Below are 15,892 nucleotides of genomic sequence, written 5' to 3'. Positions count from 1 at the left end.
CACTGGCAGCAAATGTGTGACTTAATGTCAGTTTTAAATTTGATTATTTTCAAAATGATTACAAGTATTACAAATGTATTTAAATATAAAATGTGCATTTGCATTTATTTATTAAGCATAAGAACTTTGTATGTTTGCGTATTGCAGTTATTAATTAATAGTAAATGGCAGTTTTGTGCTAGTGTAGACAAGAGGACTCAACTTTGTCAGCGTTTTTGTTCTTTATCAGTTTTGACCTTGTACCCTGCTGGAAGAGAAGGGAGAAGGGGAAGGGGCAAAGATCATGAGGTCGGTCAACCTCCTGTTACAGGTAGCAGTCGTCATTTTTAAAGTTCAATTAACTTCTTTTCCCCTACTGGATCAAAGATGAGATTTACAAGGACCACAGGATAAAGGCGTTAATGGTTTATTTAGCCAAAACCCTAGAGAGCAAAACACATGTGCTTTGTTAGATGATGCACAGATTTTCATGGAAATATCAGCTGAAAACATGAGTCAATAATAATTCAGCCTTGGTCATCCCTATTGGACCTTGCAGGGAAAAGGGCTCGGGAGGGGGCTCTTTGCACATGGATGCAGTGTGCACACATTATGTGATTCGGACACCACCGCCCACTCTATTTCCTAGATGGGCTTATTTGGCAGTGATAACTGCCGGGATGTCAGTGGTGGTGTCAGGTGCTGCCCCTTCCTCATCAGAGTCACTCTCAGTGCTGTCACTCTCATCGGAGTCAGCGTCAGCAGCTCCAGGTGTGGCTGTAGCCTCCTCGCTGCTCTGGCTCTCCTCGTCTTCGGCCTCCTGGCTGGTGCTATCACTGGTGGTGCTGGCGCTCTCCTCTTCCTCCTCCTCCTCTTCTTCCTCTGGGGTGCTGCTGCTTTCACTCTCGCTGGTGGTAGGGTCACTGGTGCTGGTGCTCTCCTCTTCCTCTGCCAGATCGGCCTGGCGGGGATCCGGATCCTGAGATGTGCCAGAGGACGCATCCAGACCCTGGCTCTCCACCTCAGGGGTGCTGGTGTCTTCCTCCAGGAGTTCAGAGTTGACATAAATAGTCTAGAGGTCAAAGGAGAGATGTGAGGGTTAGTTTGCATATTTATCAACATTATATTTTAACCTTTTAATGCAGTAATCGGAAATGAGGGTTAGGGATTCTGCTAACTTTAAGGACCAATTCTGGTTCAGTCTTTTAGAAATTGATAAAGCTAACTGTACCTTATACACCTTTGGCAGCTTCTCCACCTCATTGCCGCCGGTCATTGAATAGGCTGTCTTCTTTCCTGTGTCCTCAAACTCATAGGACTTGTAGGGCCCGGGAGCCTTGTGGTAGGATTTTTCCTCCACATAAACGATGGACTTGTACTCGCTGGGGTAGCCTCCCAGGTTGTCACCGCGGGCTGTATCGGTGACGACGGTGGCCACAATGGGCTCATCAGTCGACTCAGGGGCCGGTGTCTCTGTGACAACCACAGGGGCTACTGTAGAAGGAGCAGGCGTGGAGGACTCACCAGACTCTGAGCTGTCGCTGGATTCATCTTCCTCCTCCTCTTCCTCCTCTGTTTCCTGTAGACAAGATATAGAAGTTGGCAAAAATTCCTACTGATTTTCTAGTAGTTTAGTTTAAATTGTCCATGACTCATATCTTCATCGGCATGGCTAAAATACATTTTATATCTAAAATTTTTATTGACACAAATATCTAAACTTAAGCTTGAGAAATGTGACACACATGAGACTAATTGTTTGAAATAATAAATTCCTGTTATTTAAAGAAGTAATGAAAAGGTTTTCACAGGACATTTTTACTCACACTCTCCTCTGCTTCATCATCATCATCACCGTCTTCATTGTCCTGGTTGTTAACAGAGGGCGAATCTGAAGTTGTGTCTGTGACGACAGATTTGACTTCAGGTAGCGCCTCGGCTGCCACCTGCTGCTGATGCTGCAACAACCATTAAAACACAATGTTATAAGAGTTTAACAATAAATGCATTGTAACATAAATGATCACTGTTTTGACCTCTGCTGCTCATCTCTCACCTCCTCCTCTTCTGAAGTCTCTGCGCTCTCATCTGAACCAGCAGCTGCGGCTGCTACAACATTCTGCGAGATGGGAGACGTGCAATGAATGTGATTAATCATCATTGCTGTAAAGAGTCCTTTCTTTGGAAGAAACAATCTTTGAAATCGTCCTTTAGTTTTCTTTCATTGCTTTTATAAAATTTGTACTTTAAGCTGAACCCAGCTAGAGGAGATTATTTAAAGGTTGCATCTCTACTTCGCAGCTAAAATCAGAATGAGATATTGAACTACAAGTTTAAAAATCCTAGTTCTCCTGCTTTTCTCTGCTCTGTATAACAAAGATTTTACCCGTAGTCTCACTAAACTCCAGCTACCAGTAGCACATAGCCACAGATGAAGTGCATCTAAAAATATGATGCTTTGCCTCATGTTAACATATTGGTGTGTCCAAGATATTGTACCGTCCCTTTTATAATTTACATTGTTCACATTACTTTGAACAATTTTTGAGGATTTGACTTTTAGCCAATCAAAAAAAGCATTTTAAATCTACCTATTTGGCCTTCTGGTAATTGTGTTTGTGCAGTTATTAAACTTTAATAATTAGCTGATCACTTTTCTGCCTTACTCTGACTTGCCTGATTATACTTGTACACTTTTACTATATTTTTGTGATGTAACAATAAAACATGTAGTAAAATATTGTTGAATTCCCATAAAACAGTACTTTGAATAGGTTTTGTTATCAGATATCACATATGTGCCTTGTGAGATTTAAGTGAGTAGGTGAAAGTGGCTGACAGCCCAGACAGCAGAGAATTAGAGGAGAACCATTACTGCAAGGACAAAATAAGGAGAAGATACTGGAGGGAAGATAAGAGAGAAGAAAGAATGAGAGGAGAGCAAACTGACAAAATGATAAATGGACACAAAAAATGAATATTTTACCTGCACAGGTGGGGGACGAGCCTTAAGAACCACAGGCGCCTGTTTTCTGAGTGCTGGAGGTTTTGGTCGTCTCACCTGTGGAAGAGAAAAACACCATGGATGTCTCATTCTTTCTCTCACCACCTCCCACCGGCCTCTCTTGGAATACTTACCACTTCCTCAGAGCTCTCTGAACTGGAAAGTTTTCTCGCCTAGAAAAACAAAGGGACCAGAGTGAAATTTATGACAAAATGGCATGATAAAACATGTTATGTTCTCAGTTAATTTATCTATTTTTAATCTGGGTGTAGTTTTGATTTGACAAAAGTGTCTCACCGGCCGGCAGAGAACTGTGGCAAAGAGCAGAACAAACACAACAGCCACTTTCATTGTCTCAGTTTGATGCCTGGTTGGAGGAGAAAGCCAGAAAAAACGCAATTTGAAGTCACACAATAAAACATCACAATAAAACAATAAATCATAATCATGATACAAAGCGCTCGGCACCAAAATACTCGTCTGAAAGCCATAACTTCACAGGAAACACAATGACATGTCAGCCTCTCACCCAGATTCCTTCCTAAAAGCGGAGGCTGTACAGTCACATGACTGTTAACCGTCCTTGGTATGTCCCAGGGAGTCATTAAGGCCTTAATTACAAAGCTAAAGAGAGCTATGTGCCTTTGACAACTCAGTTCGATACAGTAAAACATTTTCTCTGTCATCACAGCAAGAAAATCGCATCACTATGAAGCACGGTTTTTCAAACTATGAGCAGGCGGTTCATAACTAATTTGGAGCCCAAAAAAAAAGACAGGAGAAAAATAACAGGTACCATTTAAAAGGAGATTCATTTTGTTCGAGAATGTTTTTAGAAAAATGACTTTGTTTGATTTTCTACTGCCTGAGTCTAGTTTGCAATACTATGAATTATTCTGTGATGCTTTTTGTGTTTTTGTAGAGGACTATTTTCAGTCAAGGCTCAATAAACACTTTTCAGTAGCAGGGTGGTTGGTGTACATGGGCTGAGCCAAAAAATAAAGCACAGCCAATGCAACAATGTGAATCATTTTGTTAGTGGGTTTATTTCATTGTTGTTTTGTCTTTGTTCATGTCTTTTAGTTCCTTCTTCTCTTTTCTCGTCATGTTCTTTAACAAGCTTTAATGTTGGTGTTTGCTGTGGGAGGAACAGTCTAAGTGCTTATCTTTAATGATGGACTTTTCCTATAGTGTGTAATTCACTAAGTTATAAATGGAAAGCCACAGCGCAACTGCATAATGTCAGATGTCTCTGTCGCTGTATGCGAGCATGTATTTTTTCATTCTTTATGAGAACAAGTTTTAACCTTAAACCTAGAGAATAAAGTATAATAAAGACATTTTGTTCTTTATTGTCTGGACTGATTTCAGGACTAAGTTAAAACAACCTCATATGTATGGTGGCAGTAATTGTAGCTGTGTATGCGTGTATTTTTGTATATTGCACTGTGTGAGGATTATGTTTCAGACCTTGAAAGCATGGACATTGTTGTTCTGTCCTTTCTGGGTCTAACTTGGGCTGCTTGGGAAATAAGTGCTGATTTTGCATGAAAAGCAACCACACATGCACATGTGGAATGGAAGTAACTTTAAGTGTGTGTATTGTTCTTGTTTTTCTATCTTGGTGAGGACCACTGCTTTAGACCTTTAAAGTAAGGACAGTTTGATTTTTACTTCACTTTTACAAATAGCTTTTTTTAGGATTTCAGAATTGGTTTTCGGGTTAAGATTAGGTTAGGTGTTGGGTTTAGCTTTATTGCTGTCGTGGTTAGGTTGTTTGATACTGCTCTTAGAACTGTACACTCAAGTGATGCTAAGAGTTAGTTTAACTTAAAGAGTCGAAGCAGGGTTAATTGTAACCAATCAGCCAGCAATTTTAAAGGCAATTTACATGTTTCATCTATCTTATTTATTAAATTAAAACCAACAATTTAAAAAAACAACACACATTGTGGTTTTATAGGAAGTTACATGCTATGTGAGCTCTGAAACCATAGCGTTTTTCTTTGGGTTGGTGCAGGTTACCGGTGACTGGTACTTTTTTCAAACAAGTCACTCTTTTGTTGAACTTTTAGCATCTCAGAGACAAACTGGGTTTAATAAAACACTTGTCCATCTAATATTGCATTAACTTACAATGCTTTTTTCTTAAGCACCCTAAAAAAACATGTGAAAGTATACCAGGAAGCAGCTGTGAATTTTAGATAAGCTATCCTCTTTTTACTTGAAAATGTTTACCCAGGATTTATAGCAGCAAGGAAGTTGGAATGAAGAAATATTCAGAGTGAAGAAGATTATCAGTGCAAGAGGGCTGACAGGAGTCTCTTAATTTCCCCCAGTCTGTATTGCTAAGGACTTTTTTCAGGTCTCAATTTGTCCATCCATCATTCAAAACTGTCTGTGGTAAACAGTTTTCATTGTTCGAAGTAAAAGATCCTGAATCTAGTTACACAGATTATTCTTTGAAGATCGAACCAGACTAAAATATGCTTAGTGATTAATCAATTTATGTGTAAGAAAAGCAGAAGATTGAGCGGAAGCAGAGACAAATATTTGGATTTTGTTTTTTTAAATTTATATCTGACAAAAATATATTTAACAGCAAAAATTTAAGCTAGCAGTGCATTGTTGTGGGTATGCGTGTTGTCAGCATCACTAGTCAACACTGAGTTGGTTTCCTGGTGCCCACAGCTTCCTCTTCCTATCCCTGGTGGCAAACCAATCAAACAGCTGCACAGACTCAAACCAATCACAGACAGTAATTCAAACTCTCATAAGATACTGCAATAAACTCCACAGCGGATAACCAAACTCTCTTGTGGGTTTATTATCAGTTTGCTCTGCATTGATTTAAATTCCTGAGAAGGTCATTTCAATATGAATAATAAAAAAAAAAAGCTAAGATTGATTTTGTTAGAAGTCTCTCTTTCTTCCAAAGAAAGGGCTATTTACACCATTACATTACAAATTTATTTTTTTGTTTTTTATTTGCTAAATAAAAGACATTTGCCTTTTAAAACTATTCAAAAACTTTAACATTTAGTGCTTAATTATGGGGAAAATAGTGAAATTAAAAATCATAAAATTAAAAAAAAATGTCATTTACAAACAAATTTCTTTAAAAGAGATCCTATACATATGCAAAAGTATGTGGACACCTACACAGTTCATCAAGTGTGATAGTTTAAAAACAAAAACAAGCTTTAATTTGCTGCTCTAACTGTTCCAACTGCTCTATGCTTTTTGCTTAAAACTTTCCACATGATTTCTGGCTTTGCTACGACGATTTGCTCTCATTGTAACATTTATTTGTTATGTACAACACTGGTGTTAGATGATGACGTGTAGAGGACTTTCTCATAAAGGATTGGGTTCTGTACCAGTCGGTCAGTTTTTAAATATCAGACTAGGAAAAATGTTTCTTTATGACTCTTTTTGACATTTTAAAGCTAGGAAAGTCTTCTGCAAAATGCAGCAGGTAGCACACTGTTTTCAAAAGTATAGCTAAGTGCTGTATCATTAAGAATGTGGGGACACTAAAGTCAGGAAAGGACTGTGTACATTCTTTTGGACATGCACTAGAGAGTGCAGCAGATATAGTCAAGGACCTGATAATCACATTTCCACATTGTAATGATAGATTCTTCAAGCTAAAAAAAAAAGCACATTTTCAGGAGCTTGTATAAACATTAAGCTAGTTTCCCACCTCTAACCATGACATTAGGAATGCAAACACCAGACAAGAACTTCATATATTACATATAATGTTAATTTGTCATGAATTCATTCTGACCTTGTCTGCAGTTGAGGGAAGCTTCAGGGGTTCAGCGGCTGCAGCAGAAACACAGAGACGTGATTTGTCTTTAGTTTATCTCCTGGGTTTGCTTCACCGTGATGATGCTGCTGAAAGTAGGGCTACCGGCTGGCTTATAAACCTTCCAGCCTTTGGCAGCAGCCAATCATCTCAGCACTTGTGATGTCATGAGGTTAACCGCTCCATGGTGTCCACCTCTCCTCTCTCTCCCACTCTTCCTGTGGTTGGTGGTGTGCTGTGGTGGTGTCGGGGGCAAATACACACAGACACACACACAGAACACAAGACAAATACGTGGATAAAGGCATGCAGACATTTGAAACCCAGACAGAAGCATATGAATGCGTTTTGTTTTTGTTTTTTTGCCTCTCTCTTTCACACACACACACACACACACACACACAAGCTCACTATGTGTGTAAGTTAATTTAAGAACATGTAGTAACAAGCTCTGGGTTAAAAACAGCAGCATATAGTGGTAGGTGGCATGACAGTGATTCAGCTTCCTTACAGACAGAACAAAATCATCTGACTGAGGTCTCTGTGAATAATCAACAATTTGATTTGTCTTAAACTGTCAAACAAAAGGTGCTAGTTTTTTCCTTCTTTGTGTATGCAGACATTTTTGTGTTAGAACTAAACCTGACTGATAACTGCCTAAAGCAAAAGGGAGAACATTTAGTGGCATACAGCATAAAGGAAATTTTTTTAACATTGTTGTCATTAAATATAAATAATTTATATTTCCAATAACAGTAACAACAACAAAATGTCTGTGAAGGTTCTCAGTCATCCAGGTCATCGTAGTCAAAGGAGCTTGGAAAGAAAAGCGTCTGGACTTCTTTAAGTTGCTTGAAGACGTTTCACCTCTCATCCGAGAAGCTTCTTCAGTTCTAAGGTCAAATGGTGGAGAGTCCCAGATATAAACCTAGTGGGAGTAACCCCCCACAGAGGGACAAAAGGACCCCCTGATGATCCTCTAATCGCCTGAGCCAAGGTGTGAAACTGGGCGTGGGTCCCAATCAGCCAGAGTTTCGGGTGTGTTCATTGTGTCATTATATCTGGGACTCTCCACCATTTGACCTTAGAACTGAAGAAGCTTCTCAGATGAGAGGTGAAACGTCTTCAAGCAACTTAATTAAAGAAGTCCAGACGCTTTTCTTTCCAAGCTCCTTTGACAACAACAACAAAGTTGTATTTAATATATTTTAAAAGCTGGAACCATGGGATTTTCATATGTTTGTGATGTTTCATAAGCTCCACTTTTGTGCACAATTTACAGTGTCAGAACAATCTATGACAAAATACACAGTATCTCATGTTTACCATCTTAGGAGTTCTAAGGTCTTAGTAGCTTGTAGGCTTTGCAAAACTTGTCTAAATTTACAATATGAGGATGATCTTGTAGTCACTTGATTCTGAATCCAAAAGGAGGTCAGTACGCACAGAGCTGAAATAATGTTTGCTTTTATTTCAAGTAGACTAGGTTAATGCAGTGCTTTTTTTTTTGGATTTCCTACAAAAGACTATCCTAGTAGAGTGCAACCTATTCAGTCACATAGGCCTAAAGACTGGTCAGCAACCCTTTGGTGAAGTCCGCTCATTAGGTCAAGTGCTTCCTGAAGGTTTCTGGTAGGCACCAGATTAAATTGGCCACAAAGCGGTCACCAAATCTTGTGATTGCTGTTGTTGCTCAGAAGACATTAATGTCTACAAACACAAACCAGAGAGTAGGTTACCTTTAAAATAAAGGTTTCCAAAGATGCAACTTTTCCTTTGAAGCCAAACGGTCTTGTTTTTTGTTTTACATCTTCACAGTTTTACTGCTGCTTAGTGATTAACTGGGGGAGTATTTGAATGGTCCACTGAATAGTCTCTAGGCCTGTGTGCTTGGAGACTAATGTAAATAACAGAGATCATGCCAGTTTTAGCAGATCTACTTTGTATTCAATTATGTTACTTCTATATAAATTCCTAAATAACTTTGTAGCATTTTAGATTTCTGAATAATTGTGTTTTTACATCCCAAATTTCCCAATTAAATCATCACTGCAAAAATCAACATCATATCGTCCTTTTGCTTCTATTAGTTCCAAGTCTATATTCTTTTTCCGCGCTTTCTGTTTGTGTCTAACAGTGTAAGTATATACTTTTAAGTAAAAAAATTTTTTATATATATATACTGGGTTAAACAACCAAAATTCAAATGAATTGAATATTATATGTTGAACTGGCAATCAGATTGGTGCTGATATAGTGAGTTTTAGCTGCTAGCTTTGTGAAAGCCTTCACTTCAGCTTATTCAAGTTACTGAAATAAACTTCTTAACCTGTGTTGTTGGCACTGGTGCAATGGAATTACAGTATTTTGTGTGTATTTTTATTGGAACTCATTACAGGTATAACTCTGTCTGTGCAATGCACTCATATTGCATTTAAATGCAGCTTGCTAAGGTAGCTGGCTACCGTTAGCTGAAAACTTAGCACACCACTTCATCATCTCAGTTTTGTTACTTCTGGCTCTAAAACTGAAAGTTAGAAAGCAAAACACAGACCAAAGGGTGACGTTACAGCGGTTACAATACAAAGACTTATGTTCTCCTCGTTGTATGTAAGTAAAACCTGGGTTTTGTATGCTCTATTTACGTTTAGGGTTCATTCATGGCAACAGTTATCTCAGAGCACTTTATATATTTGTAAGGTAAAGACTGCACAATGTATACAGTATAAATTAACTGGTTGTATCCAGACAGACATTCTTTGAATACTGTTATAATTTGTATTTTAGTCTCACTGAGATGACAGAATCATCAACCCTGATTTGACTGTGTGGTAAAGTTTCTCTAAGGCTCCCCCTGCAATTACAGGAAAATGTCTAAATCTGTATATGTTGATATTTGACAATATGGCATTACCGTTAGAGTACATAGGGTACATGCACAGAACACATAATCACAAGAGTGGCGCATCAAGGGGGTACACACAAACAAGATATTTTCTGATTGATGACCTAGACACATTTTTTTTTAAGTGCAATTATGTAGGTACATGGTTGTTTCAGTTTATCTGTTCACATCAATCGTCCCTCCATTCTCTCTGACACTGATTACAAAAACACAATGTCTCATCAGACTGAAGGTACAGACAAGTCTGATGACTTATGAGTCCTCAGTCACAATTTTACAATTAATTTACTGCTCAAATTAAAGGTTTTTTAAACCCTTCTGAGGGGTTAAGGGGTTTGTTTGTTTGTTTTTTAGATACAGCTCATCAGATTTGTCCTTGTTGTTGATTAACCTTAAGCAATTTTCAAATAATCTTTAAAAATGTAGGCACAATTTTAGAAACTTCAGTGGCTATCAATAAAGCTTTTTGGTTCTGGATACTTTGGCTTCCTCCCACAGTCTATCTCAGTCACAGTCCCTGCCTCCATGAGCCTAAATGAGACACCAGGTTAAGAAAATTGATAAATTAATGGTTTAGGCAAGGAAACTAGCTGGGAGGAGTATGCAGCAGACATCTCACATGATGCCCACTCATTTGCACATGTCTTAACTGCTCACAGGTCACAGGAGGGCTGTCACAGGTTTAGAGGCAGGTTATTCCCCAGTCAGGTCACCAGTCCATCAAGAGCATTTTCTATTCATTTTTACCTCTGAAAATAACAGATCATTCTCCATATTTTATGTTTTATTTTCATCTGCTTGTTTACATACAAGAAACAAAGGTCAGTGTTACTTTTAGCTTTGACATATTGATTGATAACCAAATATAAGGCATAGATTTACAAAATCAAGACATGTAACTGTGTGCATGTGTGTTAGAGAAAGATACATATTTGGAAAGAAGGGGAATAAAACAGCTTCAGACGTGCCTGGGAGAAATGTGTTAGCACACGTTTTTATTCTGGAGCAGAGATGTTTATGTGTCTGAGATCATTTACTGTCTTTTCTCTATGTTGTATGTTGCTTTATGTTGCTAATTTCTAATGCAAAGCTTTTTAAATTTCTTTATCACTTTATCTCCCAGTGCGTTATTTCTAAGTATCTTCAATACTGTAACCAATATATACAGCATATATATTGGTTATTAATTATGTGAATGAAAAATATTGCTAAATGTCAATAGAGATCATTAAGTAGGTGTTGGGAGTGCAGATTATACCACTTATGAGCTGAAAATAAAGCAGTAAAAACATCAAAGATGAAGAGTGGAGGATGGACTGGTCTGGGACGCTGAGTCCCCCATAAGGCCTCCTACAGTTTCCAACACTGGGAACAAAAACAAATTTTGGTGGTGTGAAATGTTTATTTGGAAAATCACAAAAGTGTTGTTTCATGGTTCAATAAAATTGTCCCAAAGAAAGGACCAAAGATTTTATAACCTGTTTATATGTGTTTGTATCGTTTGTGCTCTGATTGTGCATGAGCATGTCTTAATCATCTGTCTCAGTGTACCATTTGCATGCATTCAGCCTCTGTTTTGTTCTGTCTGACTATTCATATCTGTCGGCACTCATATTGCATTGTTGCATTCCTCAAATGTATGTGTGTATACTTAACTAAATGATTTATACTGACAGTCTTCTGTGCTCCACCAATAAAAACTGATTCAGCTGGCCCCCAACATGACCACAAATAACACTCTCTACAGCTTGTTCACTGTTACAGCATTTATTGCTGTTTCTCAGAAAATATAAAACACAGCAAGCATATAAAATAATAACAAGAACTAAGATAAGAAGGTTGGCAAGGAACAAAATGAAGCGAGAAACTAGTGCTTCCTCTCTTCAAAGCCAGTGTCCTGCTTTGCACTTTTGGGTTCTATTGAAGGAAATTTTAAACTGCTGGCTAAGGGTAAATTATAATTCGCATATGTCAGTCAGAGTTCACTAAATGTAATATTGAGTCGGCGTGTAACAAAGACGGACTCTCTGGGCCCCTCCTAAATCAGAGCACGAGTGACAGGTTTAGCCGCATGTTCTCCTTAAATTTCTGACTGCCTGAGTGGTGTCCAATAAATAAATAAATGCCATAATAAATGGCGTAAGCTTTGTAAATATTTGGGTAACCTTCGGTGTGAAACCTGGTCTTGTATCCATCCCACTTTGATTGGAGCAGCTTTCATTTCTACAAATCTGGCCAAACTTATTAAATCCCCCAAAATGTCACTATTCAGAATTTCGACCAGGAAGGAGAGTTGCAGTCTTACATGCCTCAATGCAGCTTCTCTCCTCCAGTTATCCCTAAAACTCTATCCCCTTAGAGACTGTGTCAGCTTCCAGAAAACAAGCAAACAACAAATTAGCAAACAATTATTTAAAATAAAGAAAAATATTGTATCCTCAACTTCACCAAAGAGTAAAACAATGAAATGTGGATTATTATACATTTGGTCTCTCTATTCTATGTCCCTATTAGTACATGAATTAATAATTAATCAACAAATGGATTTGCTCAAAAAAAACATCATACCAAGACATTTTGGACAATTTCATGCTCCCACCTTTGTCTGAACAGTTTGGGGACGGCCCCTTGCTCTTCCAACATTACTGTACATCAGCGCACAAAGTGAGGTCCACAAAGACATGGATGAGCGAGTGTGGCGTGGAAGAACTTGACTGACCTGCACGGAGTCCTGACCTCAACCTGATAGAAACACCTTTGAATTAGAGACTGTGAGCCAGGTCTCCCTCAACATCAGTGTCTGACATTACAAATGTACTTCTGGATTAATGGTCAAACATTCCTATAAAAAAAACTCCTAAACATTGTGGAAAGTCTTCCCAGAAAAGCTCAAGCTGTTAGAGCAGAAAAGAGTGGGCCAACATAATATTTAACCCTATGAATTAATATTGGGATGTCCCTCAAGTTCACATGTGTGAAGGAAGCCAAGCAAATACTTTTGGCAATATAGTGTATATCATGTGCATTGGTTCATTTTGACACCTTCCCAAATGTTCTCATGTAGACAGTCACAGTTGTATGCAAAGCTGAGGTCATTGGTGATTTTCACCTCATGGCTAGTTGTAAAATGCATATGAGGGGCCTCTGTGTGGAAATATTCCTTTTAATAGCAACCTCAGAATATTTGTGTGGTAATACAAATTGCTGCTAAAGCTTTAACAGAACACCAGTCTATCAAATTGTCTTATCATTAAAAATATATATTTAAGAGTGTTAATGAGTCCTGGGAGAGAGCCGACGTGGTCTGGCTGCTGTTAGAACAGCAACAATTTCATCTGGAGTTTTATTTCCATTTGCATTTTCTCAAAGTCATTCAAACACACAGAGAAACAATTGCACGCACACACTCCCCAGGCTATAAATGTGTTGGAACACTCTGTCAGACTGTGGAACAAAGCATAAATGAGAAGAGTGTGAAACCCGCTATCATAAGGACTTTCCCAGACTCTCTCTGTGTGTGTGTGTGTGTGTGTGTGTGTGTGTGTGTGTGTGTGTGTCGATGTTGTGAAGGCATATATGTCTGTTGTATTTTGACACATGTCCTCACAAATGGTGCAGGCACAGGAGGAATTTGAAGACAAACTTCATACTAACATCTTTTTGCCGCAGCTCATCTATTCTGCGAGTTCAGTTTGCAACAGCTGCTCTAAACGTATCAGCACAAGTCACATTAAGAAAACACACAAAGTACACAAAATTGCACAAAACCTATGCAGATTTCTTACTGAAAATGCCATGGTTTTCTTCAAGTGTGCTAACATTAAATCCCTTTGGTCAGATATTTTTTATATTTTCTCATAAACCATTAAGCCTACTTCTAATCTAATCTTAAATTTAAGAAACTCTCTTATTCCATCATGTCAGAAAAGAATATTATTCATCACTGGGTAAGACTGCTATACTAAACATGTGAGACGTGGCAAGACAGTTATCATGGAATAGATTATGAATAATTAGATGTATATAAAAGATAAAGCCACTGACGTCACCTACTAGATTGACGAGGACATAACACACTTCAATGATAGCAAATTATCTGAAGTTTTATTTTTTATACTGACAGGATAAAATCATACAATGGCTGCAAATTTGTCGATTGTGTTGAATGGATGTCCAGTACCACCAAAGGTATTCTGTTAAATTGACATCTGGTGACTGTGGATGTCATTTGAGTGCAATGAGGTCATTTGTCACGTTCAAGAAATAGGTTTGAGATTATTCTTGTTTTGTGGCAAGGTGCATTATCAGGCCGGAAGCAGTCACTAGAAGGTGGGCACACTGAGGTCATAAAGGATGGATGTGGTTACCAATAATACTCAGGTATGCTATGGTGTTTAACCATTGCTTGGTCTAGAGAAGTGACAGACCCCGCTTTGATAAAAATAAGGTACCCACATTGGGTTCATTTTTTAGACCTAGTTTTGGAGAACTCACTCTTCCCTCTGCAAAGAGATGGTGGCTCAAGCGATGGTGGGGACTCAAGCGCAGAGCAGAGTTCAGTTCCAAAAAACAGAGTTTTGTTTACACAATCACCAGGTGCAGAATATATACAGTGGGGGAAATTCAGAGTTCCTAGGGTCCAGGGGGGGAAATCTGGGAAGGGGAAGCTCTCTCACACACGCTCTCTTCTCCACACACGTCCACACAGCGGGTAGGTTACGGGTCCGGGAAAACTATTAACAAGAAAGATTGGTTAAGCTGAATTACAGATTTACACACGAAAACTTTACTGAGGCTAGAGGCTCACTAATGTGTCTCGCACAATCATCCAGCGATGAGACTGTCTGCATCCATTAAATGCATGCCATTAAATGGCAAGCACATAATGGGCAACAGGTGTGTGGGCCAAGGGCGGGAGCCCGCGGTGAGCTCCGCCCAGGCGGAGAGGTGAGAGAAAGAGAAAGAGTGAACAACAACACATGTAGCCTTGCGGACACAGGGACCATAACAGATGGCCCAATATGATTGCCAACTGGACAGTTACAGCTCTCATCTAGCAAGAGCCTGTTAGTTACTTTTTGACCTCTAGAGTTCTTCCTGATCATTGCTTTCGCCCAATGTATTCTCACATTTCACCTTCTTGGCTTACATTTTGTTTTGACTGTTTGTTTTTCACTGTTTATTTTTTTTTATAAATTTAGTAATGTCTAGGCACCAAAAACCTCATGGTTAGGTTTAGAAAAGGTTAATGGTTTTCCCAGACCATTAAAATACACCCTTCCACAAACTTAACCACATGTTAGAAAGGTAACTTAAGGTAAAAGGTTACTGGGGTGAAGACTCCATTGGGTTTTTATTTTGTTCTTCATGCAATTATTCACACAACCACTGGAGGTGTGACACTCTGGGCTACTTTTTCTTTGATCATCATCTGTGTAGAATGGATGATAACCTTTTCGACTAGGGGTAGGCATAGCAGGGTGGCAACCAGACGTGTCTATGAGACAGATGTTCTTCTGTTGCAGCCTTAAAACCCAGCTTTTCAGACATCTTCCAGTGTAAGTGCTCAAAACAGGTCTTTGGTTTAAGAGGGATATGCTCTCAATTTTGGATGATATTGCATGATTCTATAGGGTAAAATTACATTTTCTGTAATTTGTTTTAGTTAAAATGGCCTCCCAATTTTAGTGCCATGAAAAATGCAAAAAAAAAAAAAAAAACCAGCCAAAAGGAGCTGTTTAAAGTACACCAGCTGGCAGTCAGAATCAAGCCAGATCGTTTCATTCACACAATTTAGTGAAACAACAATCACGTTAAACCTAATTCATTGCTGTTATTGACTCAGCTTAAATGATAGTGAAAGCAGCCACAGTTTGGACATTTTTCTGTCTGAAATTTGCATCTTCCATAAACAAAGTCTGGAGAAGCCGCAGTTGTTGTGGCAGGAAGAAAATACATTGTGAAACAGACCGGGCTCTGGCTTTATGTGGCTGGAGCTGCTTATCCACCACCTATAACAAATAACTTTTGTGTCTATGCAACACAAACACAAAGCTCAGTAGGAATAATACAGTTAATCTAGTGGAAAGCTCCTAAGTGAAAACAGTCACTTCTCGCAGTCTACAGAACTGAGCAGGATAAGAACGGAAGCCAAGGAGTTCCTCATCTGGGACATTTTTATTGATTTCTG

The 15,892-nt window shown here is 38.7% G+C and overlaps 1 protein-coding gene across 1 annotated transcript; it reads right to left on the bottom strand.

The window, feature by feature from the left end:
• Positions 1-390: 390 nt before the first annotated feature.
• Positions 391-6,927, bottom strand: spp1 (secreted phosphoprotein 1). Its single transcript, XM_012922299.2, has 8 exons — positions 6,777-6,927; positions 3,281-3,350; positions 3,118-3,156; positions 2,966-3,040; positions 2,036-2,098; positions 1,806-1,937; positions 1,211-1,558; positions 391-1,051 (listed from the first exon to the last, which is right to left on the bottom strand). Exons 2-8 carry the CDS (start codon positions 3,332-3,334, stop codon positions 635-637), a joined length of 1,128 nt encoding a protein of 375 aa, XP_012777753.1. The 5' UTR covers positions 3,335-3,350; positions 6,777-6,927; the 3' UTR covers positions 391-634.
• Between the last annotated feature and the right edge of the window lie 8,965 nt (positions 6,928-15,892).

The sequence above is a fragment of the Maylandia zebra genome, linkage group LG7, assembly GCF_041146795.1.
Source record: "Maylandia zebra isolate NMK-2024a linkage group LG7, Mzebra_GT3a, whole genome shotgun sequence".
NCBI classification, from domain to species: Eukaryota; Metazoa; Chordata; class Actinopteri; order Cichliformes; family Cichlidae; genus Maylandia; species Maylandia zebra.
The sequence above is the reverse complement of the archived record's forward strand: the minus strand, read 5'-3'. Positions and strand labels throughout refer to the sequence as shown.